The sequence below is a fragment of the Haemaphysalis longicornis genome, unplaced genomic scaffold, assembly GCF_048455015.1.
Source record: "Haemaphysalis longicornis isolate Haplotype H1 unplaced genomic scaffold, Haemaphysalis longicornis Haplotype H1 scaffold_12, whole genome shotgun sequence".
NCBI classification, from domain to species: domain Eukaryota; kingdom Metazoa; phylum Arthropoda; class Arachnida; order Ixodida; family Ixodidae; genus Haemaphysalis; species Haemaphysalis longicornis.
The window spans coordinates 66,694,967-66,719,792 of NW_027526225.1; the positions used below are offsets into that span (position 1 = coordinate 66,694,967).

General features: G+C 47.8%; 1 protein-coding gene across 3 annotated transcripts in view; it reads right to left on the bottom strand.

The window, feature by feature from the left end:
- Positions 1 to 24,826, bottom strand: part of LOC144162787 (inactive phospholipase C-like protein 1) — a 223,663-nt gene that overhangs the window by 6,754 nt on the left and 192,083 nt on the right. For all 3 annotated transcript variants that reach the window (XM_077693450.1, XM_077693451.1, XM_077693452.1), the window contains 9 exons: positions 20,202 to 20,340; positions 19,662 to 19,808; positions 18,606 to 18,703; positions 17,713 to 17,799; positions 16,448 to 16,633; positions 7,525 to 7,593; positions 4,533 to 4,586; positions 2,652 to 2,744; positions 1,054 to 1,149 (listed from right to left, as the gene is read on the bottom strand). In XM_077693450.1, coding sequence (XP_077549576.1) covers positions 1,054 to 1,149; positions 2,652 to 2,744; positions 4,533 to 4,586; positions 7,525 to 7,593; positions 16,448 to 16,633; positions 17,713 to 17,799; positions 18,606 to 18,703; positions 19,662 to 19,808; positions 20,202 to 20,340 — 969 coding nt within the window. The remainder of the gene's footprint in view (positions 1 to 1,053; positions 1,150 to 2,651; positions 2,745 to 4,532; positions 4,587 to 7,524; positions 7,594 to 16,447; positions 16,634 to 17,712; positions 17,800 to 18,605; positions 18,704 to 19,661; positions 19,809 to 20,201; positions 20,341 to 24,826) is intronic.

The window sequence follows — 24,826 nt, forward strand, 5'->3', positions numbered from 1 at the left end:
AAAAAACGACCGCTACATTTAGCGGGATTGGCATAAGAAAAATTGGCAACACTGTGCACCGGATTTTTTTTCCCCGCATAATTCTCGCACCCCTAACCTTGCATTGACTTTTCCGAAAAAAAAGTGCGAGGATTATGCGAGTAAATACGGTATTAAACTTTCGTGATTTCTCAGTATAGACGCTTCAAGGGGCCATGCAGACAAAATACAAGTTTTTTTATTCGAAAGATTTAGTGTTTTACAGGGCCCTAAGCGCTTGTTCGGCAGCAAACGATGCTTTATTCACTGAGAAATTGAATGTTCTAAGTCCAAGTTTCAATTTTCCCGCTAAATCGTGTGTTTTCGTGATGTCATAGCCTGCTGACCAGGGCTGCTCCCATCTCGCAGGCGCCGGTTTGATTATTTTCTTTATCGCCCACTTTCATAGATGGCGCCGCAATACCGCTGAAGTGCCAGTGTTCTCATTTCCCTTCTGGCCGGACTTCTACACCTGCAGTATTTTTATTACGGTTCATACTAACCGTTTTCTAAATCTCAAGCTATGACTCGACAAACATAGTGACGTAAGCGACCGTGCCACTTGCGTCAGTTGGTCAGTGTTGTTTCAGACTAGTCCAGAGTGTCTGACGACTGTGTTAGTGGTCAGCCAGCAAAGTGCCACACTAACTGCTTCGGTGTCTACGTGTTCTTTCATAACATTAATTGTTCACCCCACAATTCTTACTGCAATAAAAACAATGTGCCCTACATATAAGCGCAAACAGCCCGTTCGGCAAGTTTATAAGTTCTGCCTACTAATTTGCACTTGCTTTTGCCGGCCTCAGCCAATCACACAACTGGGCTTATGACATCATAGGTTCTGTTGCGGGAAATGAGCTAGTGGGTCGCATGGCCATTTCGTTTTTTACTAATTATGTAGCTATTTTAGCGAAGTTTACATTAAAAGCGGTGTCAGTATGATTGTAACGAGGCAATCTTTTGAAGGAAACAAACTCGTGTTTTGTCTGCACGGCCCCTTCAAAAGCAAAGAAACAAGAGAGTTGCGAAGCCCACCTGTTTCATGCAGGCTCGGCTCCCACGGTCGACCTTGCGAAGCGTGTCCATTCTCGACTCGACTATGCTGGCATTCCATAGAAAGTGCTCCGCAGCCTTGGAGGAGGAGAGAGCGACAGAAAAAGAAAAAAATCCCGCATCACTGTCTTCTTCGAAGGCATTGGTAAGAATGTGGAATACGGTGACGGGTGATGAATGTGTAGCGCCATCACCATCACGGTGTGCAGTTCTCCGCTATACCATTATAATTGGCATCACCCATGCGGCCTTGGCTCTGACATCATCGACCATAAAAAATCAAAAAGTTCCTTTCACAGTAGGCAACACATTTCCATTTTTCACATTTTAATGACTCTGTTCCTGCATTTACATATCTCCACCTTTGCTGCCTCCTCTCTCCTGTCAACTTCACAGCCATGTATGTATGAAGATATCGTCACCCATGTTTCCCTTTTTCCGCATTTCCAGCTCCCCGCTCCTGTGTGTACCGTATTTTCGCGTGTATAACCCGCACCAAAAATGCAAAAATTTCAGTGGCAAAGTAGGGGTGCAGATAATACACGGGGTTTTCCCTTTAGTGCAGCTTCACGGCAATGCGCGTTGTGCCGCGAAGCTCCTACGCAGTAACACTGACTAAGCCTTCCATGGCAGCGGTTGCACAAAACATACAAGGACAAGAAAGAAAAAACAAGGACTAGTGCTCTCCAACTGAATTTTATTACAGTAGTCAACTGTTTTTTGCGGATTCTAAGAATTCGGACTTGCTGGATATTCCGGACTTTCCCAAAGAACCGCCAGTTGCCCCAGTGAAGTCATGACTCACGGATTTTTTGGACTTCTCTTTTATTCGGACTATTTTTCGTTCCCCTCCAGGTCCGAAAAATCAATGGGCTGCTCTAGCGAACTGCGACTTTCCCCATACAGTCTGTGTATTCTACTTGCTAAATATACGCTTTTTCTGCCTACATAGTATGTGATGTGTTGCTTGAGCAGTAGCTTTGGTGCAGCCTTTTTTGTACCAAATGTGCGGGCAGTATATGAGAATTTTTTTTACTTCTCCGGCGGGCTGAAAGTGGGGGTGCGTAAAAATTATATGCAGGGGCGGGTTATATGCGCGAGAATACGGTACCATGAAGAGCATAAGTTTACGGACCATAAAAGCATCAATTTGGGGTAATTTTTCTGCCGCATGGCGGCCTGGCATATTATGTGCAGTATTCTCACAATACTTTAGTAATTTCACGACATCTCACACACATACCACAGTTTGCGAGCTGCTACCAGAAGAGAAATGACCTAAAATTGCCATTTTTGTGGTCCATAAACGTTTGCTATACAGCTGTACATGTCTCCACCACTGAAACCTCCTCTTTTTCCTGTGAACTCCACAGCCATGCATGTACGATGAAAATAAGGATGTGTCATTTCGCAAACACATTCGTACTGAAATCGTCATCACCATCATCATCATTCTCTGCCAATGACGACGACAATGATGATGATGGCAATAGATTGCAACTGATGTGCACATGGGCAAAAAAAAAAAAAAAACGCAAAAGAGACTAGGGGCCGGCGTAAAGACGACAACCAATGCTCACCTTCTCAGCCTTCTTTCCCTTGAGGCCGACAGCCGCACACACGCCATTCAGGTCGTCGGAAAAGCTCTTCATTGTCTGGTACAACTCGTTCAGCTGCGGAAGTGCAGTGGGAACACAACCTAAGCAAGTTCGACAAGAAATGTATGATGACCTAAAAATGGAAAGGAGGAATCCACATGTTCACTAGAAACATGCGAGAAATGTACCAATTAGCAGTTACGTTATTCCGCTTTATTTCCCAACTGATACGGCATTATCAACTGCTTCTTGAGTAACGCATTAAAAGTTCATTGTTTGAGGCAGTCAAGTCTAGAGAGTTTGGAAAGTGGACTGTTAGCTCTTCATCGCTGAAATCAGCATGTTATACCGTCAAGCCAAAACAAAATGCGATGCAAAAGTACTAAATTCAAAATGCACAAACGCTGATAGCCTGCTGGGCATTGGGAAGCCATCTTCCCTGCTTAGGAGTTAACCACCGATGCTATGGCGCTCAAAGAACCTTCACGGCCCTTTCTCCAATACATCTTGTCACCTACATGAAGTGATACCCAAACAGCTTATAAAAACATTTTTATCAGCAAAGCAGTTCTCGGTAGAGCCTTGCCGTATGTCCGGCGTTGCATGGCAGGGGCAGGTTCACGAACCAACCACCAAAGGGCGCGCCAGTTTCACCGGGGCTTGTCGGTTATTGAAACAATGTCCCAACGCCTCTAATTATCATCACCATCATCATCATGAGAGTAGGCCAATCAGAGCGCGCATGCGAAGGAGAGAAGGGTACATCGCATAACGCGTCTTTTCACCCCATGCACTCGGCACAGCGCGAGTGGCAGCAAGAGCTCACCAGATAACGAGCGTCGACATTGCGCGAATCCGGAGTTTCGAGAGCAGGAGACCGAAACGAACCATCCAAACAGAGTAACGTCGACAAAATTTAATCTCGTGGCAAAGACAGCTTTCTAGTAACTTCTCCATACATCTCTGTACATTAGATCGAAAAAATATTGAAAAAAATACTGAAATTACCCGTTAGGACAAATCTATCATTAGACCAAGTTTCTACTATGCGTTTGTTTCCTGCACTTCTTTGTTTTCACCTAATTCCGTTGGTCATCCTTCTTGATAGAGGAGAAGAGCACTGAATTTTATTTTTAATGCAAAGCATTGTATTGCCCATTGTGCGAAAAGGTCAGCGTCGACGGCATCTGTAGCAACGAAGTGGCCCCTAAACCAATGTGACTCTAGTGCATCCCGTAGCACACATTTTGATTTATAAAACACTAAGAACCACAGGCAATGCCTGGGCATCTGTAAAGGCCACGCTGCGACTGCTGTTTGGAATTTGGAAGCCGTGACATATCAACAAGCATGCACTGCACAGGCCTCCCTCAGAGGCGCAGCAGTCACCAGTGAGAGACACTGCTCTTCGTACCAGTAGAAATCTCTGTAATATCATCCAAACGATTCCCTACAGACCCCTGCATATCGGACTGCATAGGAACAGCTTTCGAGCGATCTTTTTTCGTTCTTGACCTTAGTGCTTTCTCAACCAGGAACCATTTATCTCAACCTGATCTGTGTACATTCAAGTTCATTACACTCTGGCAGCATCCCCTAAAAGACATTCCAAACGATTTTGAAAATCCTGGGTGTGCTTTTCGCAATACGTCACACAGATGCGTCACACAGATGCGGCATCTGTGTGACGTACCATTTTGCCGTTCGTCCAGGAGAGTGAGCGTTCCCTTCCTCAAGTTTACCAACAAATCCCAATGAAACTCAGCGCACACGTTTATGCCTTGCCATGCACAACTAATATCACCTTAAATGCAGTGTAAAAAAGACTGCTCTGAGCCTACAGCAAAGCGAAGGCCCACTTACTGTCTTGAAGACGGGCTGCGACATTTCCGAAATGGCTTTGCACTCGCACAGCACCTGCAGGTTGAAAAAAAATTCCACGTTAACATCCCCATTCAAGGAAATAGGTAAGAACATGAAATGCCAGAACCATGTCACATTACAACACCAATAAGGGCAGGATGATATTCCAACATCCCTTCCAGAGAGATCGACACAACTTTGCTCCCCATCCTCTCGGATGACATGTCAGTGTCGCTCACTGAGAAAGGGGTTCACCCACTCATCCATTCCTCCCCACTCGACAATGAAAAGCAGCTCACACTAAGGTGTCATTCTGTCTCATTCCATAAATAAAAGTTCCATTCCAGTTTAGCTCCGCAACGAAAAAAAATAATGTTGTGTAACGTAGATAACGGTTCGAGGTAGCCCGTAGGGAAAATTGAGAATTCAGTTTTTGCTGCGCTCTGGCAGCACTTGCATACAAACGCAGTGTGACTTGTAACTGCTTTCATGGAGTGTGCGGCTGTAACCGGTTGTTTTGCTGCAATATGCGTATGCTGCTGTACTCCCGCCAAGGATTGCATTTTCTTTTTCTTCTTAATAAGTAGGTCATGTTTATAAATTTTTGTGTCTATACATGTGGACCAACCGTTTACAGCAATGCCTTAGGAGAATATAGGTTATATCAATGAACGAACGAATAAATGAATGAATGAATGAATGAACAAACAAAAGAATAAACAAATGTATGAATAAATGAATGAATGAATGAATAAATAAATAAATACATGACTCAATGAATAAATAAACAAATAAATCTACAAATAAATTAAAGAATAAGTAAACACAATTGCAATGTCTGCTTCGCAGCCAACTGGGGGCGGCAATCACGCAGAGAGCTAAGCACTGACCATTGAGACAGATGTATAGTAGTGTTCTAGACAGTTCTAGAACATGGAAACAGACAGAGAGAGTCTGGAAGCACGCAGCGAGCCTGCCGAACGAAAAATGGCACCAGAGAAACGAAATACAATGTTATATGCCAGCGGACCGGCGGCAATCTCCAACCTCACTGTATGGAAGTTGGCATGAATGCTGAAATACCTGAACTTTCCACTCGAACCGAAAATTGAAACCAAACATTTTGTTTAGCTCATGTACAAAGTAATAACGCTTTGGTTGCATTGTTGTTCCGGCCAAAAATATGGTTGTTTTCGTCTTTCGGTTCCGGTTTTCGTTTTGTTCCGACACCCTGGCTCACACATCGTTAGTGACGGGTGGTTCGTGATGACAACTGACGATGGCCTGTGACATTACATACGCATGTCACTTACATACATCACCTTTATAGGGAAATTTTTGCCAGGAGTAAAGCAAACATCATAGATTAAGATAAAAGTTTGGTTCAGTTTGTGAGATCTTATGGGCTCTCTTTCAATTAATATTTATATTGCTGCTGCCTTATTGTTGGAAGGTATTGACATTGTTTAATAGCGCAAACTGGGCTACACACATCCCTCACTGGGCTCCGTTATGTTTAGTGGCGTGCGGGCATCAGTTTCTGCTATGATGCTGAGTTCAGCATTAAAATACCTCGACCCATGTGTCAATGTGTCAGGCAAATAATTTAAACTGGCACTAAAGAATAAAGGCTAGTTGTCTCACATAGTGCCATGAATAATAATACTACATCATTCACGGAAGCAGCAGTTGTTTACTAATGCCGAAACTTCCAAAAGCATGAAAACAGCTTTTGCTTTCCTATACAGTCGGTGCTCAACAATATGAAGCAGCTTAATTGGAATTTTTGGTTAGTTGTAAGTGATGTGCTGGTCCCAGCAATGTCACACGCAATTCAATAGAAGAAATCGATCAATAATTCAAAGCTAAATTTAAATATATTGGTTCGAAACAAAAAAGAGACGCCAGCTAGTTCAAACAAAAACGTACTTTGGTTTCGGCTTCCAGCACGGAAGCCTCGTTCGCAATGAATGCATCCCTAGAAGCGTCTCTTTTTTATTTTTGTTTCTAATGTACCCTCCCGGCCAGACATGATTCCGTCATGCTCTCAACTTCAATATATTGGTTAATTGGAAGTTACTTCAAATAAAAAGCATGGGGGTGACTGTCATTTCTTGATAATTGTGAGTGCCAAAACACCACCATGCTCAGCACTAGTCAGTGCCATTGCAACTGATGCAGCGCACAGTTGATAAAGCAGCAGTTCAGTTGTAAATGAATGTATGAGAAATGCGAAATGGATGTATGGGAATTCCTGAAATTTTCCTGGAAAATACACACTTCAGCTAGCCACCATCACAAAACAGGCCATGTCACTATCACTGACGTTATGGTTAAAGTTTCGAGTTCGATCAAATGTTTTGCCACGTACAAGCACGTTCAAATGATTTATGCAGGTGAATGCGGGATCAATCGTCCCATTTTTATTTCCAGCACTTATAAATATGACCGCCAGCGGCAAAACTAAGTGATTATTAGTGCAATTGGCTAAGCAAGTGTTCCAACCATCAGCTTTACTGACTGACGTGCTAACAATCTACATGCAGTTATTTCCTACAAATTCCCCCAAAAGGCAGCACCATATTGGCTTGGTCTTCTAGTTAGGCAGTTGCCCAGCTCACTTTTTACGACCCTAGACAGAAGGGGACTACAGAAGGAGTATAGGCTCCAGTTAAAAGAAACTCAGCCAAGATGAATCTTCAGATATGACAAACAAACCCTTTTGCGCTCTTGCCACGGACAATACACAAAAGGCAACTGTGGCCAACTTTGGTATGACGCACTTCTAAAAAGGCAAACACACTTTCACGATCCTTGTAACTTCACTATTAATAGAAGCAGGTTGTGATGGCAGCTATGACCATGGCCATACACTGGTTTTGTTTTTTTCGCTGCCCACAACCAGGCTTGAAAGGCAAGCACTTTCAAGATTAGTAAGTGATTCTGTACGAGAAGGGAAGACTCCTTGAAGCAAGCACGAAACAGCACTCACTTTTTCAACAGCGCTGACCAGTTTGGATGCCTTGACAGAGAGGTCACCCTGCACCTTGAAGACTGGGCACTGGAACACAGAAGAAGGCCTTTAAAGATGGTTGCAGCAAAAACTTCAAGCAAATTCGGTCCAGCACACTTGGTCTTATTTTGACTTTGCGAAGCTTAATTACAGTTAGCAAAATAGTCCCTGCGTTAGAACTGCACTGGAAAGTTGAAGTGTTCTGCTTTCTGGTATGCCATAACACCAAAATACCCTGCCACGGTGCTCGCACATTGATATTCTTTGTATGGATCCCGTTTTGTTGCGGGTCACAGACTTCAAGGTCAAGGTCACAAACTCCGTGACAAAAATTGGTTATTTGTGCACAGAGAGCCAGAAGCAGCAGATAAATACCCCTTTATGCTTGGGTATCACAAGGTCACAACTAACAATGAACAAATTAGCCAGCATTTTAATCCAAGCATTGATTTGCCCACATGAAAACCTAGCCTTGGTGAAGACTCGTGCAAAAGAGCACCAGTACCAGTATAAATTTAAACCCTCCAATATGACTACACATAACAAACAGTTAGCAACAAAAAGTTTGTGGGGAGCGCCTTGGCACGACACCTTCTGGCCTAGGGGGTGTCGCCCGGAGCCCCTGCCATGGGCTCCCTTCCCTCGCCCTCCTCGCCTACCGTGCGGCCCGGTCGCCGGAGAGATGGCGCGAGTGGACGGGTAGGAACGGGCGGTGGTGCTGAAGAGCCGCGCGCGGGGACTCGGGACTCGGGACGAGCAAAGTGTTTCTGGTGATGGTGTGTGTGTGTATGCCCGGACGGGCGACAGCGCGTTGGAGGATGTAAGTAAAGAGTTCTTTCATGCAACCGCAGTGTGCCTCATTCCTAGGCATGCCGTAGAGAGAAGACCACATCTGGCGCCCGAACGTGGGGCTGATGTCAAGCCCACCCATGGACATTTGCTCTCTGCGGCTGCCGGGAAGGGGCCCACTGCGGTTTGGGACGGCATTCCTTTGTTCCAGGAAGGAAGCGCCATTTTGGCAGTGGGAGACCAGGGCTTTGAGCCGTGTAGATGCATGTTTGTAAATTAGTTTTGAGGCCAGTGTTTTAGTTTGCTTAGGTTTTACGATGGCTGTAGATGCCTGAAGTTTTTCTTGCGTTTTTTTCTCTATTGTTCGCGTAACGGCCTGAGTGGTTACATTGCGAGTGTATTTAGCGTTTGTAGGGATATTAGTCATTTGTGTATTTTGACGTGTCCCTACTGTAGTTTTTTTTTGTATTTTAATGTGGCTGTAGTTCAGCCCCGTTGGTCGAATGTATTGTCTTGACGTTCGTTTTTTGCTTCCATTATAGATTTGTGTGTGGAGTGTGTTTGTCGCGTTGCGTATGTAGTTAGCGCGGCTTCCTCTGTATTTCGCGTCTACAGTTTGGCGTGGTTGAGCCAGCTTTTTGTTGGGTAGTTCGCTGGAAATGGCTCCTACCACAAGGAGAGAGACGGGAGAGAAGGAGGAGCCGCAGGGCTCGGGGGGAGACTCAGCGGCCGCTGCGCAGGAGGCTGCTGGTCAGTTGCAGCCCGCAGATCTCGCCTCAATGATGAGGCAGATGACCGGGATGTTCGCGGAGATGACCCGAATGCTCGGTTCGGCGCTAGCTGCTCCCACCGCGGGTCCTGTAGTGCCGGTCTCGAAGCTGCGTTTGAATATCGAGGTTCCCTCCTATTCCGGCTATGGAGACGTGAAATCCGTTTGCGAATACCTGCAGCAACTGGATTCGTATCAGACTGCGGTAGGCGCATCGGATGATGACGTGTTGAGGCAGGTCCTGCCCGTGGCACTGGTAGGAAGCGCTGCGCGTTGGAGGCGCTGCCAACCGGCTTTCGAGTCGATGGCAGATTTTAAGGACCGCTTCCGCGCGGAGTTCCTGCCACCCGATTACGAACACCGTATGAGGGACGAGCTTGCCCTTCGCACGCAGCACCCTGAGGAGAGTCTCCTCGAGTACGTGCGGGCTATGCAGGAGCTGTACGAACGGGCCGACCCCGAGGCAGCCGACGCGGTCAAGGTAGCGCGCGTGTGCAGGCAATGCCACCCGCGTTTCAGACCGAACCTGCGGGGCCGGAGTTTTCGCAACTTGGAGGCCCTCGCACAAGAAGCGCGAGTAATTCAGGCGGATTTACTCGCCGAGCTTCACTACAGGTTGCCGCCGAGACCCGAGGAATCGCTCGAACCGGGTTGCGCCTGGTCGGGAGGGGGAGACGATAACTCCTCGGTCGGAAGCAACGCAGGCGACGGAAGAGGGAGGCAGGACGAAACAGCCCGCTTGTGCTGGTTTTGTCACAAGCCTGGCCACTTCTCCCGTCAATGCCCCGAGAAAATGCGTAGCACGCAGGGAAACTCGGATCGCCGGCGGCGGTGAAGGGCGGTAGCTTGTCGTCGCCGGCGGGAAGCGAGAAGGGGGGGCCAGGCAGAGGGGGTGCAAGGGAGCCCCCAGAGCACCACGACGCTGGCGCCGGCGGCCAGCTGGCCCCCTCCGCATGTAGGGCACACGGGGACCCATCCTCGGTGGCCCCGTTCATGCGAGTGCAATTGGTCGGTCAAGAACTTTTTGCACTGGTCGACACGGGCTCGACGATTTCTCTCATCGGGGACGAAATCTTCGAAGCCTGCCGGAAAAGAAGAATCCGGGTCAGGCCCGCCGAGACACCCTTGAGCTTAGCAGCGGGTTCGGCAAAAGCAGACGGAGCTGTGAGACTCACGCTCGGTTTTGATGGCAGAAAGCGCAGACAGCGTTTTGTTTGCTTGCCTGGTTTGTCTGTTTCAGTCATACTGGGCAGAGATTTCCTCTCGAGGGAGGGTGTTGTGCTTGACATGGGGAGGAACGGCTACCGGTACGGGCCGCAACCCCCTTTCTTTCCTTTCGCGAACGCGCCGATGCACGGTTTACAACCGCACGGGGCAAATAGACTCTACTGCGCTGCGGAAGGCCAGGGAGAGGCGTCAGGAAGGAGGAGCACTGATGTAGAAGCGATCGTCGCATCTTTTTCAGGATCCGATGATCAGCGCCGAATGTTGGCGGAAAGTTTGCTCCCCTTATCGGAAGGGGGTGGCGGAAGCGCGCGCGCCGAGTGCAGTGGTTTCATGGGCGGCGCGGGCCACCCCGAGAGGGGGAGGAAAGGGCCGGACGGAGGAGTCGAGGCCGGCCGCAAAGGGAAAGAGGAGCGGCATCTCGCAGCTGCGATTTCTCGCCCCCGGAGAACAGAGGCAGAAAGGAATCTGTCGTGGGGGGAGGTAGTGAGTAAGGAAGAGCTCATTGAGGCCCAGAAAGCAGACGGTCTGTGCCAGCGGGTGCTGAAAAGGCTAACGAGCGGCGTAGCTTGCACCGGTAACGCTGAGGGGTTTGACGCGTATCTGCTGGGCGACGATGGCTTATTACTTCGCTACTTTCCCCAACTGGACGACGAAGAGGCGGTTTCATCCCCCTTTCGAGTCGTGGTCCCGAGGAAGTTGCGGAAACGGTTCATGCGGTACTTTCACGACTCAGCGCTGGCAGGACATGGCAGCGGCAGTAAGACTTACGACAAGTTATGCCGTGTCGCGACCTGGCCAGGCATGAGGAGAGACGTAATGAGCTATTCCCGCGCTTGCCCTCTTTGCCAGGTAGCGAAGCCGCGCGCTGGGAAACCTGTGGGTTTCATGAAGCCGGTGGAAAGCAGCTACCCGTGGCAGATTGTAGCGTGTGACGTAATGGGACCCCTCCCAAGATCCGCGCGAGGAAACCAGTTCATTCTGGTTATAACGGACCACTTTTCTAAGTGGGTGGAGTTGTTTCCCCTTAGAAAGCTAGCGTCGGAGCGGATCGTAGAGAAGCTGGTGGAGACATTCACTCGTTTCGGCTTCCCCTCCGACCTGATCACTGACAATGCTTCGTATTTCACAAGCAAAGTCTTTTCAGACTGTTGTCGAGCGCTGCACATTCGGCACAGGGAAACGAGTCCTTATCATGCTCAGAGCAACATCACTGAGAGGGTGAACAGGAACCTGAAGTGCATGCTGGTTGCGACAACCAAGGAGCATAAGGACTGGGACGCGCGTTTGCCTGAGCTGGCTTTCGCGACTAGGACTACCGTAAATAGGTCAACAGGTTTGACACCAGGTTACCTAAATTTCGGTAGAGAGATCGCTTTTCCAATGGAAAATGCACTGCTGTACGCGGCGGCGGGTAACGCCCCTTCTCTGTCGCAGTACGCGGCTAGGCTCCGGGAACGCCTTTTGGCAGCGCAACGCACGGCTCGGGAGAATCTCGACGTGGCGCACATGGAGCAAGCCGAGCAGTATAACAAAGGCCGTCGTCACCTTGTGTACAACATCGGTGACCTAGTGCTAAGGAGAACACACCCACTCAGCAACGCTGCACGCGGCTTCACTGCAGCGCTCGCACACAAATGGCAAGGGCCATACAGAATTACGGCGCAGACGACTCTGCTCACGTATGAGATGCAGTCGCTTGAAAGCGACGAGCTGGTGGGTCCTGTGCACGTTAGCGATCTCAAGGCCTATCACGTTTGCACTGGCGATGACGAACAGGTGGTAGCAGAACCAGAAGGTGGGAGTCCCGCTACTGAGGACAGAACGGCCGGCGATAGGGTTCGAACCCATCGTTACGACCTGAGGGTGCGGTAGTGTCTACCCCCCACGGGTCCGGGTCTCACGTGGTTCTACCACGGAGCAACCCGCAGCACAGTCACCGCTTCAAGTTTCATCGCGCCACCTGTGCGGTGGTGCGAGGCGTGGTTTTGTGCCTGGCCGTTACGATGACCCGCCGCGGTGGCTCAGTGGCTAAGGCGTTGCGCTGCTGAGCACAAGGTCGCGGGTTCGATTCCCGGCCGCGGCGGCCGCTTTTCTGATGGAGGCGAAAAGCAAAAACGCCCGTGTGTATGAGATTTCGGCGCACGTTAAAGATCCCCAGGTGGTCAAAATTAATCCGGAGCCCTCCACTACGGCGCGCCTCATCGCCTGCGTTGCGTCGGCGTGTTAAACCCTACAATCAATCAATGGCCGTTACGATGCCAGCCTGGGCCTGCCGGCAGCGGGCCCTTCCGGTGCGACCCGGGAGCTTCGCGCCACCGGCCTGGTGGTGCGGGGCGATACGTTCGTGCCTGGGCGTTGCGAGTCCGGCCCGGGCCTGCCGAGCAGAGGGCCTTCCTGGTTCGACCCGGGATCTGTTGCCATGGTCCGGGGGTCCTGCCGCCCTTCGGAGATGCGAGGCGGCTGCGGTTCGCCTCCTTGTCAACGGCGGAGCCCTGTTCGTGGATTGGGGGCCTGCTGAGCTCATCGCGGAGCTGTAGCCCTGGCGTGGAGGCGCCGGTGGGCGCACAGAGCCTACAGCTCGCTCTGGGGCTGCGAGCGCCCGTCCACCGTGTTTGCCCCGGGCTCATCACGGCGTTTCCGGTTCCGGCGCCGAGAAGCGGAGATCGGGACACCGGGGCGCTGTCGAGAGGAGCCTGGCCGTTCGGTGGAATCCTGCGCCGGGCAGCCGAGAATGCGCTCCCGCGGACGCCTACATGGTGGCGATGGCGATAGAGCGGCATGCTGCCACACTTCGGCGGGTGCCAGCCCACCCACAGCCGCACAGGGCGGCCCCAGGCGCCGACCAGCGGTTCCTCGTGCACTAGGACCCCGAGGGCGATCTTCAATGATGGACCCGTATCCCGTGTTTGAGGGGGGGAGAGATGTGGGGAGCGCCTTGGCACGACACCTTCTGGCCTAGGGGGTGTCGCCCGGAGCCCCTGCCATGGGCTCCCTTCCCTCGCCCTCCTCGCCTACCGTGCGGCCCGGTCGCCGGAGAGATGGCGCGAGTGGACGGGTAGGAACGGGCGGTGGTGCTGAAGAGCCGCGCGCGGGGACTCGGGACTCGGGACGAGCAAAGTGTTTCTGGTGATGGTGTGTGTGTGTATGCCCGGACGGGCGACAGCGCGTTGGAGGATGTAAGTAAAGAGTTCTTTCACGCAACCGCAGTGTGCCTCATTCCTTGGCAGGCCGTAGAGAGCAGGCCCACAAGTTATGTCATCACACCTGTGACCTGATATACTGAACATACCATATACACTTGCGTAATGAACCACGACCCCCCCCCCCACATGCACTTTTCTTTTTGAGAACTTACTTTCTTGTCACCTTGCATAAAAATGCAGCGGGAATAGAAAAGGTGCTGTGTTTTTATCTCGGCATGGCTGCTGATGCCGTCGACGATCACAGTAACTTGACATCACACCACAGTACTCGCAAAAATGCTAAAAAAGCATTCTGAAAAAAAAAAAAAATCTCGGCAGTAGCCGGCGATGCGAGCATGATGCCGTGGCTCACTATTTAAAAATTGCGCACTTGCGGAGCACCACTCGCTGAACACAAAACAAATCTTCTTGTGTATAGTGCCGTGAAAGCACTGCCGTGTGCAAAGAAAGCAGCAAACGCACTCCTTCCCTGCTCTGTGCTGTTCCGCGACTTTGCCATTACGCTCCATTGTTTTGTTGTTCAGCTGTGTTCCGACCGTTTTTTTGTGCTCCTGGTGCGCAGCGTACAATCGGTCAGTACATGAGCCGCGCAGCGAGTTTTAAACTGAAGGTTTTGGAGCACGCGTTGAAGCGCATCGAAAACGCGCGGCTGGGTGGCACTTCGGTGTTGACACAGTGGGTGTACGCTACTGGCGAAAAACAAGAGGTTTGGGCGATGAACAGGGATTGCTATGTGTTTCGTGGGTTCAAAGAAGGGAAGTTGCCCAGTGTTAAAAAGGAAGTTTAGGAGTGCCTTGACTGCACAGAAGGTGATGCGCTGTGGGTCGACGGCGAACGCGAAGCTGCGACTCAAATGACGAGGACAGCTCCCGTTGCAAGTTGGGGGACGATGGCGAGTAGGGGGCCACTAGCTTGTTGTGAATAAAAAAGAAATTTGCTTACATAACTGCCTACGTGTTTTTAATGGAAAGGTAAAGTTTTCGCAGTACTTCGCTTAGCATCTTTATTGTACGACATTTGAACGTTTAAAAGTCTGTTGCAACTTTTTCCCACATAATAAACCCTTCCCCAAATTTATGCCAAATTTTCCTCTGAAAAAAAAAAAAAAAAAGAAAAAAGAAAAAAAAAAAGGAAGTGGGTTCACTACACAAGTAAATACGGTATGTCCTTCCCACAGTACAAATCCTTGATCTGCACATATGAAATTGCCCTGACAAAACTGCAACGTATTTTCGCTATAAGTAATAGCCGCTTTGGCTACTTCCATCAGACAGTCATTTTAGGACTGTTGTGAGCCACCCAGTCTGTATGTGGCCCATTGACCAAACATTCAGTGTTGGCACAAGGTAGCACGAGGTGTTTGGCCTTCAGCCCAGACCTATTCCTATGCCACATGACACAGAATACGGGTCCAGTGTGATGTGAAACACAGGTGAGCCAACGTTAATTAAAAACAAAAAAACAACAAAAGAACAACACATTTTTTGAGCTGAAAAACAGACTGAGTGGACTACAAACTAAAATGTACTATGTATCTTTCTGTGTGCCGCTTAGAGAAATGCTTGTATACTCATTAATTCTGCTAAATACGAAGCCCTCTTTGCTTTGCCACCACAACGTGTTTTGTTTGCACTGCCTTTTCTACAGCTGACCTAAAAGGCCACTGAACCTATTATCACTTAACTGAAGGCAGGTCTGGTGCTCTTTCCTACCCAGTGGTAATTTATCCATCCGCCTGACAAACACATTGTGCTTTTTAACTCTTTCGCGACCGCGCCATAGGCCATCATTTACGGGTGAATGATGATTTTCAACCCTCCCGCAAAAACTAAAAATGGTGCTATTCGGACAACTGATGCTATCTGGCGAGTCCACTGAAAACCTCATTTTCAGTTTTATTGCCATTTGTTTACATTTCGCGTGGGTAGACGGCGTTGTGAGTGAAATTTGAACCCAAGGTAGCGGCCGTTTAGGCAAAAAATGGCATCCTGTTTCACTGCGTGCTCTGAAAAGGCGGACAGTGGTTTCAGGGACTTAGGCACTGCTGCTGCTGCTGATTTTTGTTTACCCCAGCAGCAGTGATGACTCCAGCAACGATGTGGATTCTTCAGATTTTAGTTCTTACGAAGACTCTCCCATTCAACAGCTTCACACTTTGACAGCTACTGACAGGAAAGGTTCGTTTTTGACTTCGTGCTGTATTTTTACACAAAACGTGCCTAATATCTGACGAATGCGGCATTACTTTCATGTATAGGGTCTGGACAACTTGCGGCAGGGATATTTTGTCAAATGCAGTGTTATAACCTTCAAGATAGCCTGGCGTTCGTGTAAAATTAGTGCTGCGGAGAGAGGCGTGCTGCTTCTTGGGAGCGCTAAATTTTTTTCTTGCTTTTTACCACTAAAGTGATAAGTTCGTGTCAGAATGCAAACAGGTATGCTTGGATGCACATTTGAGAGAGAGCGACTGACTCTCAAGTGGCTTCGCAGAGTGCCACAGCCGTCAGGCCTGTTAGGTTGGTGGGCCCACAAAAATCCAGAACTTTGTGTAGAGAATTGATGTATTTATTTAATGATAGCTTAGGAATGTAGAAACATTCTGTATATCTTGGAATTCCTAAAATAATTTTTAGGCTCAGTACAATCGCCTAGTTGTGCTTTGTGTATATTTTTTTGCGGATTTTTGTTTTGTTTTATTGACCGATAAACTGTCCATAATTACACCTTTCACAAAACTGCTGTTATGTGCTTGAAAAAGAAATATATAAGCTACAATTTCATGCATAGCAATGCTAAATGTGTCCAGTAGCTCAAGAGAAAAAAAAGCACTCAATATCGGCCATTTGTTTCCGTGGTCACGAAAGAGTAAACTATAGAGAGTCAAATGGGAGTCTAAGTGGAGTGAAATTCGTACCCCTTTCTCCTCGTTGATGCTGATGTTAACCACTTCAGGGGCAGAAGCCAGGCGGAGCGCCGCGGCCCGCAAGCACTGGGCCAGGTTGGCGCTGCTGGGCAGGCCGCACTCCTCGCAGCACTCCAGCATGGCGCGGTCCAACGATCCGTTGAGCCGCTGGCACTCGTTCAATGCCCCTGCAGCACCCTGCACCAGGAGGCACACAAAACAACAGGGCAACCTTCGCTTACCTAAACCCCGTTCCTCAAATGGGGGCGGGGTTTTTCTTGCTCAAACTCTCCGAAACAGTTTCTCAAAGTTCCCAATGGTTAGAGAGTTTCTCAAGGTCTGCCAAAAAAGTGTCCGTGACATTTCTCTAAAATATTTATAGAAAGAATTCTTTTTTCTAAACTCAGTGGCAAAAAGTCTGACATAAGCTTTGCCATCAGAGCAAGCATGTTTGTCTGACTTCTCTGCATAGAGCACAACCCCATATGTAAGCTTTTCCTTGTGACAGTAAGATTACAGTTCTTTTTTTACTAGTATTCCTAATTACACAAGTACTATTTGGTAAGGATGGAATGATGTCCTTTGGTGTGGGAGGCAGTGGCACTTCATTCTACTCCTCATCTCACCTGAGCATAGAAATAAATAAGAGCGGGGACAGGGCAGTAGTCCTGCTCTTATGAAAGACAGTGCCATGTTGTCTCATTGCACGATGAGACGACAATTGGTGAGCACTATAAGATATCCAGGATAGGTATATTATTAGCCATGCAGATAGGCATCCCAACACTTGCTCCACCCATGCCATCACATGACAAGTGGTGCGATGGTGGCCTTCACCCCAAAGGAAAATAACAGGTCTGCACTAAGAGTGGAAAATATAGGATGAAAATTTCAACTCGTTTGTCCAAAGTGGGGTAGAGGAACACTAAGTAAAACAGGCATATTTGTTCATAGAAGGTTTATGAAATGGAAAGAAAGGTCACATACAAATATTGCTAGAGTAGGGACGTGCATTAGACACCAGACTTTACCTCAATGAACCCAACTGGATTCAATACCATTTCCATCAAAAACATAGAAATCCAGTCCTACTGGAGAGCTCCGTGGCATATGAAGGGTGAGGTTCCGCATTTCAACAGACTCAAGTGGTTCATGTAGCATGCATCTGTGATTGTACTCTTGATGTGGCCACCCAAGCATGGAATTTCAAGAGAATGGTAACAATAGAAACAATAGAAGGAACAGGAGCACCCAAAGCTGGGCGAAAGAAAACTTGCCTTGAAGGCCTCGTCAAGATGACGAATGCCGACATGCCTCATCTCCGCCTGGGGTCGAGTCTGCCACGAACGCTTTCTCCTCAATTTCTGAAATAAACGGGCAAGGATGTTACGAACGAACACTGACACCAGCGACATCATCATCATCATCATCACCATCACCAGCCTATCTATGCCCACTGCACAGCAAAGGCCTCTCGCATTAATCTCCAATTACCCCCTCGTCCTGTGCTAACTGCGACCAATTTATCCCCACAAACTTCTTGATCTCATCTGCCCATCTAACTTTCTGCCGCTCCCCGCAACGCTTGCCTTTTCTAGGGATCCACTCTGTCACCCTTAATGACCAACGGTTATCGTGCCTTCGCATTACATGCCCTGTCCACGTCCAATTCTTCTTCTTAATTTCTACTAATATGTCCTTAACACACATTTGTTCGCTGATCCACTCCGCTCTCTTCTTGTCCCTTAATGTTACACCTATCATCTTCCGTTCCATTTCCCGCTGAGTCGTCCTCAATTTAAGTTGAACCCTCTTAGTGAGCCTCCAAGTTTCTGCCCCGTAGGTGAGTACCGGTAAGATGCAGCTGTCATACACTTTCGTCTTCAGGGATAATGCCAGGCTACCATTCATTATCTGAGACCCAGCGACAAAGTCAGCGGCAAAGCCGATGATATGTGCCTCCACATCATCTCACATAACAAAAACACACAGAGACTAGTTTATTATGAAGATCAAGGATAAACTCCATCTCCATCCCACTGCTTGCCACCAGGAAGCAGGAGCTTCACATATGCACACATAAACATCAAAGTCTTAGCCGAGTACCCCAGTGATAGTTTGTAGCATTTAAGAAAAGGCCACTGAAACAAAGTGCTCCATGCGTCCCCACCTTGTCACCCGATCGGTTGCTCATCGTGACGTGAAGAAACAACGACGAGTTTTCCAGCACCTTGCCCGTATCGGATGTGAGCTGGACATGCCGGTAGCCTGAAACAACGCACAGGGTGCACAATCAGCCCAACATTCTTTTCCGTCATGCCACCGACATCGTGTTATTCAACAAACCAAACAGGTGGGAAAAAAGAAAAAAAAGAAAGAAACCTTCTTTACCACATGTGTGGTTACACTACGTGGGTTTTCGCCTGTTTCGAAAACATTCATGAAGTGTGGGCTAGTTTGCAGGAATGCTCACAGGGCCAAAAATGCGCATGTAAGAATTTCGCCTTGCCCTTCAGCAATCCCACAGCGGTGCCAAAAGTAACGGTTAGATTCTCGCTGCTGTTGCAGGTGCACAGGCAGAAGAAGAAACAGTGTGAGGAAAGGAATTCCATACTGGGTACATTGTACTAGTGCCAAAAGGAAAGGGCGAACGCTTCAACTGAAGACTGAAAGGGCGAAAGACTTCAACTGAAATTTTTACAAAATACACATACACGCTACGTCGTCGGCGCATGTGCCAGGAGGAAGAAAAAGAGAAAAGAGAGAGCTTAATCACCTGCACGTGAAATCTAGGTAGATGATTAACGGCAAACTTATCAACAAAGGGACTCGTCTTCAGACAAGTCCCCTCGTCTAAACAATGGCTCCAGCGACATTTCTTTCGTCGAAGATTTCTCATAATTGCTTGTTATAGTTGCACAGATAAGCACTTTCAGTGTGTTACAAAATGCAAACTTTTACTGACTAAATAAGGTTAAACCAAGCAACAAATCCTCACTCAGCCCTTACGTATGCCTCACTGTGATTCTATGCTTGTTAAAGAGGAAAATTCGCAAATTTCAAGGATCTTTGAGGGTCTGTAAGCATTCCAGGACTCTTATCAAGGCCTTGAAAACAAGCTTTTCAAGTTTGAGTGTTTTTAAAAGTTCTCAAGCAACCGCATGAACCCTGCATAGGAGAAGCCACTTCGTTCTAAAGTGAATGCCAAAGAAGCGCCGAGCATTACCTGTTTTGAGACTCGACACCGGAATCGAATGTTGGCCGATGAAGTCGTCGCCAATAAACTCGTCGTCCAGGACGGCAAACCGCAGCACGGCAAGCTCAGGAGCAGCCATCGTGAACTCGAAGCACTCGTCAAAGATGGGAGAGTGGCCTGGTGGATAGAGTGGAAGAACAGGTGTAGGTAGAAATGTGAAATCGAAATTAAAGCAGTTCCACTCGATGTGGAAGCTGTCAAGTGCAGAGCAATGATTCACCAATAGAACTGTGGCGACTAGTTTCAGTATCAGCATGGTGTTGATACCAAAAGTAGTCAAGAGAGGGCACCGCCGACCTTGAAAAGGCCTATAAGAAGACGATGGATTGTGTTTTACTTAATTTGAGGTATTAATGCATTAGCTCACGATGTTTTCATGATAATGCATTAGTTCATGATGATGACCCCCTTTCCCAAGTTCAATCGATTACAGCAGGCAAGTGAAACTGAGCAAGCAAGAAGGAAGCTTAAACGCACATAGAGAAAAGACAGTATCGGTCAGGAGCCCACCTTCGTTGGAGACGGTCTTGGTGCGTGCCTCGGCGCAGTCCGTTGGAATGCCAAACACCTGCACCGTCACGTAGGGGTCGATGGCCGTAGCCTTGCTGGAGGCTCCTCTCGGCAGCGGCAACTGCTGCCCACTGATGATCTGCAGGAAAGGAGGAAGGATGCAATCACTCTTGCATACGGGTGCGTGTACATATATGTCGTATTTTCGCGTGTATAACCCGCACGAAAAATGCGAAACCTTCAAGTGTGAAGTAGACGTGCGGATTATATGAGAGGTATTTCCTTTGGTGCAGCTTCACTGCAACGCACGTTGGACCGTGATGCCCCTACAGTAGTAATAGCGACTAAGCCACTGTTATCCCATTGACAGTGCTTATTTTGCCCACAGAGCTCAACAATATACCAACCTGAAAAAATTTATGCGGCAAGTCATCTAGTTACGTAGTCAACTAGGTAAGTTCTTTTGCATAAACAAATGCGTAATGTTGCTTGAGTGGTAGCTTTGGTCTATCCTTTTGTGTTTAAAATATGTGGGCAATTTGTGGTGATGTATTTTTTTTATCTGTTGACAGAAAGTGAAGGTACGGGTTAATGCAGGAGCGAGTTATACGCGCGAAAACACAGTGTATATGTACGCACATATGTGGGCAAGTACGACAGAGTGTTTATACAGTGCCCATTAGGGGTGTGCAAATGCGGAATAGTAACTTTGGAATTGAATATCAAATCGAATTTGGAAAAAAAAAAGCCGAATATCGAATAGAATATCGAATATCAGTTTTTATTTTTACAGGCCTCGATTTTTCATAGGTTTTTGTGCAAAAGCAGAAGCTACTTCGCATGTTCGGTAGACATGACGTTCTTTTTCAACGCGGCGAACGCACTTTTCAACTTGCATTTTTGGAACTCCAGGAATCCTGACCGGGCACGATACGCATTTGGAAGAAAAAAAAAGAAAAGAAAAAGAAAGAAACCCAACTTGCGCTGGAATTGCTGTACTGCAATCATAGGCGACGACTAGACAGTTCCTCGTAACTCAGAAGCGAGCACTTTGCAGGCATGAACAATAAGAGGCGAGAACACGGAACAACGATGAGGCACTTCGAAAGCACATGGGCAGCATGAAGCGTGAATAATACGTAGCGGAAAGAGAGCTCGCACTACAGTCGCCAAGGACAAGCCTGTGCTATCCACTGTGGTCTAAAAAACAAGTAAACACGCAGTAACCGTACACCAACTGCATTAAAAACAGCCAGAACCGCATTTGATTTTAAATCAACGGAAGCGCTGTCGAAATGGCGGTGGTCTTTACCGCAGGCTGCCCTAACATGTAAACATGCGGTCACAGAATTCAAAAAGGCGGTCAGAATCGATGGCGAAGGCTCGAAAAAATGTCTTATCGATGCAATCGCACATTACTATGTGCAGAAGGATAACATTTACGGCCTCTGCAAGGCACGCCCGTCGAAAGCTCGATTTAGATGGAACTTGCCGAGCAGATGGTGTAGCATCAGTGCGATAGCATGCACCAACGTCTCACACTTTTGCAAAGCCAGGGCACGTTCAGGAAATACACTCGACTATTCAAAAAATCGAATAGTAGATGTTCGATTCGCGAATCGAATATTCGCAGAGGCACTATTCAATTTGTATTCGAATATTCGAGTATTTGCTCACCCCTAGTGTTTATACTTGCAATGAAACGGGGACGCTAAAAACTTTAAACTAAAAACTGCTAAAAACTTTAAAAACAACAGACAAAGACGTTTCAGCTTCTCTACAAAAACCTTGCTCACAATGGGGTGCAGGAAAGTTCAGGGAAGTTTATGTTTTCTTCAGTACCTGACGTAAGCAGCATGTGTTGCGATGGGGGGAGGGTCCCTTCATTTGGATTGAGTGCCTGACGTGCCCTCTGCGTCTCGAACGACTCCAGATAAAGCCGTGATTTTAGGTTCCTTTCAAATTTTTCAGCAGTTTCTTTTGGTCAGTGATTGATTGATTGTAGGGTTTAACGCGCCGACGCAACGCAGGCGATGAGGCGCGCTGTAGTGGAGGGCTCCGGATTAATTTTGACCACCTGGGGATCTTTAACGTGCGCCGAAATCTCGTTTTGGTCAGTGTCTCCGTCTTATTGCAACACAACTCCCGACCAGACAGGCTACAGTCAAACCCTTGCCCTCCGTGTTTATGCTTGTATATATAGAGTGTACATTTATATACCTATACATATACAGTATAAATAAAAACACAGAGGTACACAGGGTGTTTCCAATAATGAGGACCAAAAAGTAAAATGACAAACGTAGAATTTTCAAGTGCCAGACAGCTAATAACCTTTTGGGGTCACGCCGACCATTTCACATTTTTCATATATTTCAAATAATTAGCAAATTAGTTTAAATTAATTAAACTTTTCAAAAAGGGGATCTAGCTAAATGTTTTCAATGCAAGGTTGTATAGTAGTTGAGTGAGAATATCCCAGCTTTCGATAATCGAAGTAAATAAAACAATGCTCGATTCATCTTCAAATCGAAAAGCACTGTTCAACAATTCCGCATATCTTTTAAAGGGACCCTGCAACATTTACCATCGACTACTCAGAATGTATTTTGGGGCAAAGTCTATTGTCCCAACGATCTCCTCCCGCAAGATTTATGAAAATCCGTTCACTATCACCGAAACTACGCGCAATGAGAAATCGCGAATAATTGTTCCCTCTCAACTCAACTGCGGACAACGCCAGAAAAGCTGCACGATCTCTCGTGGCTCACACCGTTCTGTTCGGCAGCCTTCGATACATCACAGGCCGGGGAGTTTTGCCTTTTCTCCACAATGTGGAGGGGTCTATTTCCAGTCTGGTGCCACAAAAACGCAGGCATGGCTGCCTGCTCGCAAGCAAGCGCTCAGGCTGGTAGGGTGTTTTTGAAGCAATAGACATTTGTTGTCGAGTAGGCTCGTTGAAAGGGGAGTATTGAGTTTGTCACGCAAACTCTGCGTGCACACAAAACAAAAGAAACACCAAAGTATGCGTACAGGTTCAGACATAGAAGACATTGGTACACAGCGCCGGTGCCGCCGGATCATCACAGGAAATGCGAAAAACAAGCCGCGAAGTTGACCAGCGACAGCCAATAGGACGACCATGGCCCAAATGACGTCGTTGAGGCCATGCCAGAAGTGCATAATGAGGAGAACTGAAGACAGTGCGATTGGTTTTTCCGCGTCTTTCATGGCGATTTGCGCGCTTACCATAATTTGCGCACGTGTAATATTTGGCTCAGGTATTCCTGGCAGTGTTAACTAAATGCCGCGCACGTTTACTTGCACTGCACAAAAAGTGTTGCAGGGTCCCTTTAAGTATTTTGATGTTCGAAGACACGAAGGGATACTTGAAATCGTGCTGTGTTGAATACGAGAAAGGTCTGGCTAAACCACATGCAAAGTATATTCCTTATTTAGATTGAACTATCATTAAAGGGACACTGAAGTGAATTTGTCAAGCTCCCGTTTTTGCTTGCACTGTGTAGACTGGCTCAAATTAACACACTATTCATCGTTTATCCGGTTGACAAATCGGTAATTATTTTACAAAGCGCGAAAGAAGAAAAACTACCATGTGCGGTTTGCGGCGGCCGCACCAACTAAAGGCTGTGACGTCAGGAGGGGGGGGAACCATGATTGGACGATGCCCAAGGTTAGCAATCAAACAAGTTTCGGTTTCGGTTTCGGTTCTGTAAAACAACATGCTTGACATCCGATGGCATTGTTGGATGGCCATTCTCGATATCTCAGTAATCACCGTACCGCGCTTCTGCCATGTTGTTGGCTGTCAAATGTCTAAGATAAACCTCCCAGGGCGGCTTGGAATCGTAAAAATCACTAGACGAGGCCTACGCAGTGGATGAACGCCCTCCGCGCCACCGCAGACTCTCAAATGCCATGCGCTTTACCCGCATATTCGGAGCTTGCCTCACTCATGTCTGTTCGTAAAAAGCTAGTTCGCACCAGGCCAAGGGTGTGCTGATTGAGGCCTGGGCCCACTGCCCGCAAGCAGTCGGTGCTTGTGGCAACAGCATGCCAACGAGAACTCGCTAGCGCGTCATTGCCAGTATGCGCGCGTTCTGCGATCTCGCTCGTGGAGCAGTGAACGTTACGGCCCAAAAAGTGTGAACTCAGTCCAGAAAAGATCGGCCGCATACGAAAAAATCAACTTAAAAAAAAAAAAAACACATGTACTTTCCCCGGGGACTCGAACCTGTGACTTTCAAAACAGTAATCCCAGCGCCTCAAACCACTAGGCCACGAGCCGGCACCGGCCGGGCTGGATATATAAGGTCTATAATGTATAACCAGTTTACACTTTTATTTATTTTAAGCATTTCAAGTACTTTATTTGACTATTTGCTGTATAGCGCTCCTGCAGTAAGCGTCCCCCGAACTTCCACAATATCTCACGTCTAGCAATTGCATTTCTTTGACGGAAAAGCGTTCGCAGATGTGCGGTCGTGCTGCTGACCGCTGTGCTTGTTTACCCAGCGCAAAAAATGCTTCCTGCTCCCTAGTTTTGCGCTGTACGGTAAAAGTTTCAGTTGATTTTATTTTCTTAGTACCTATATTGACTTCGC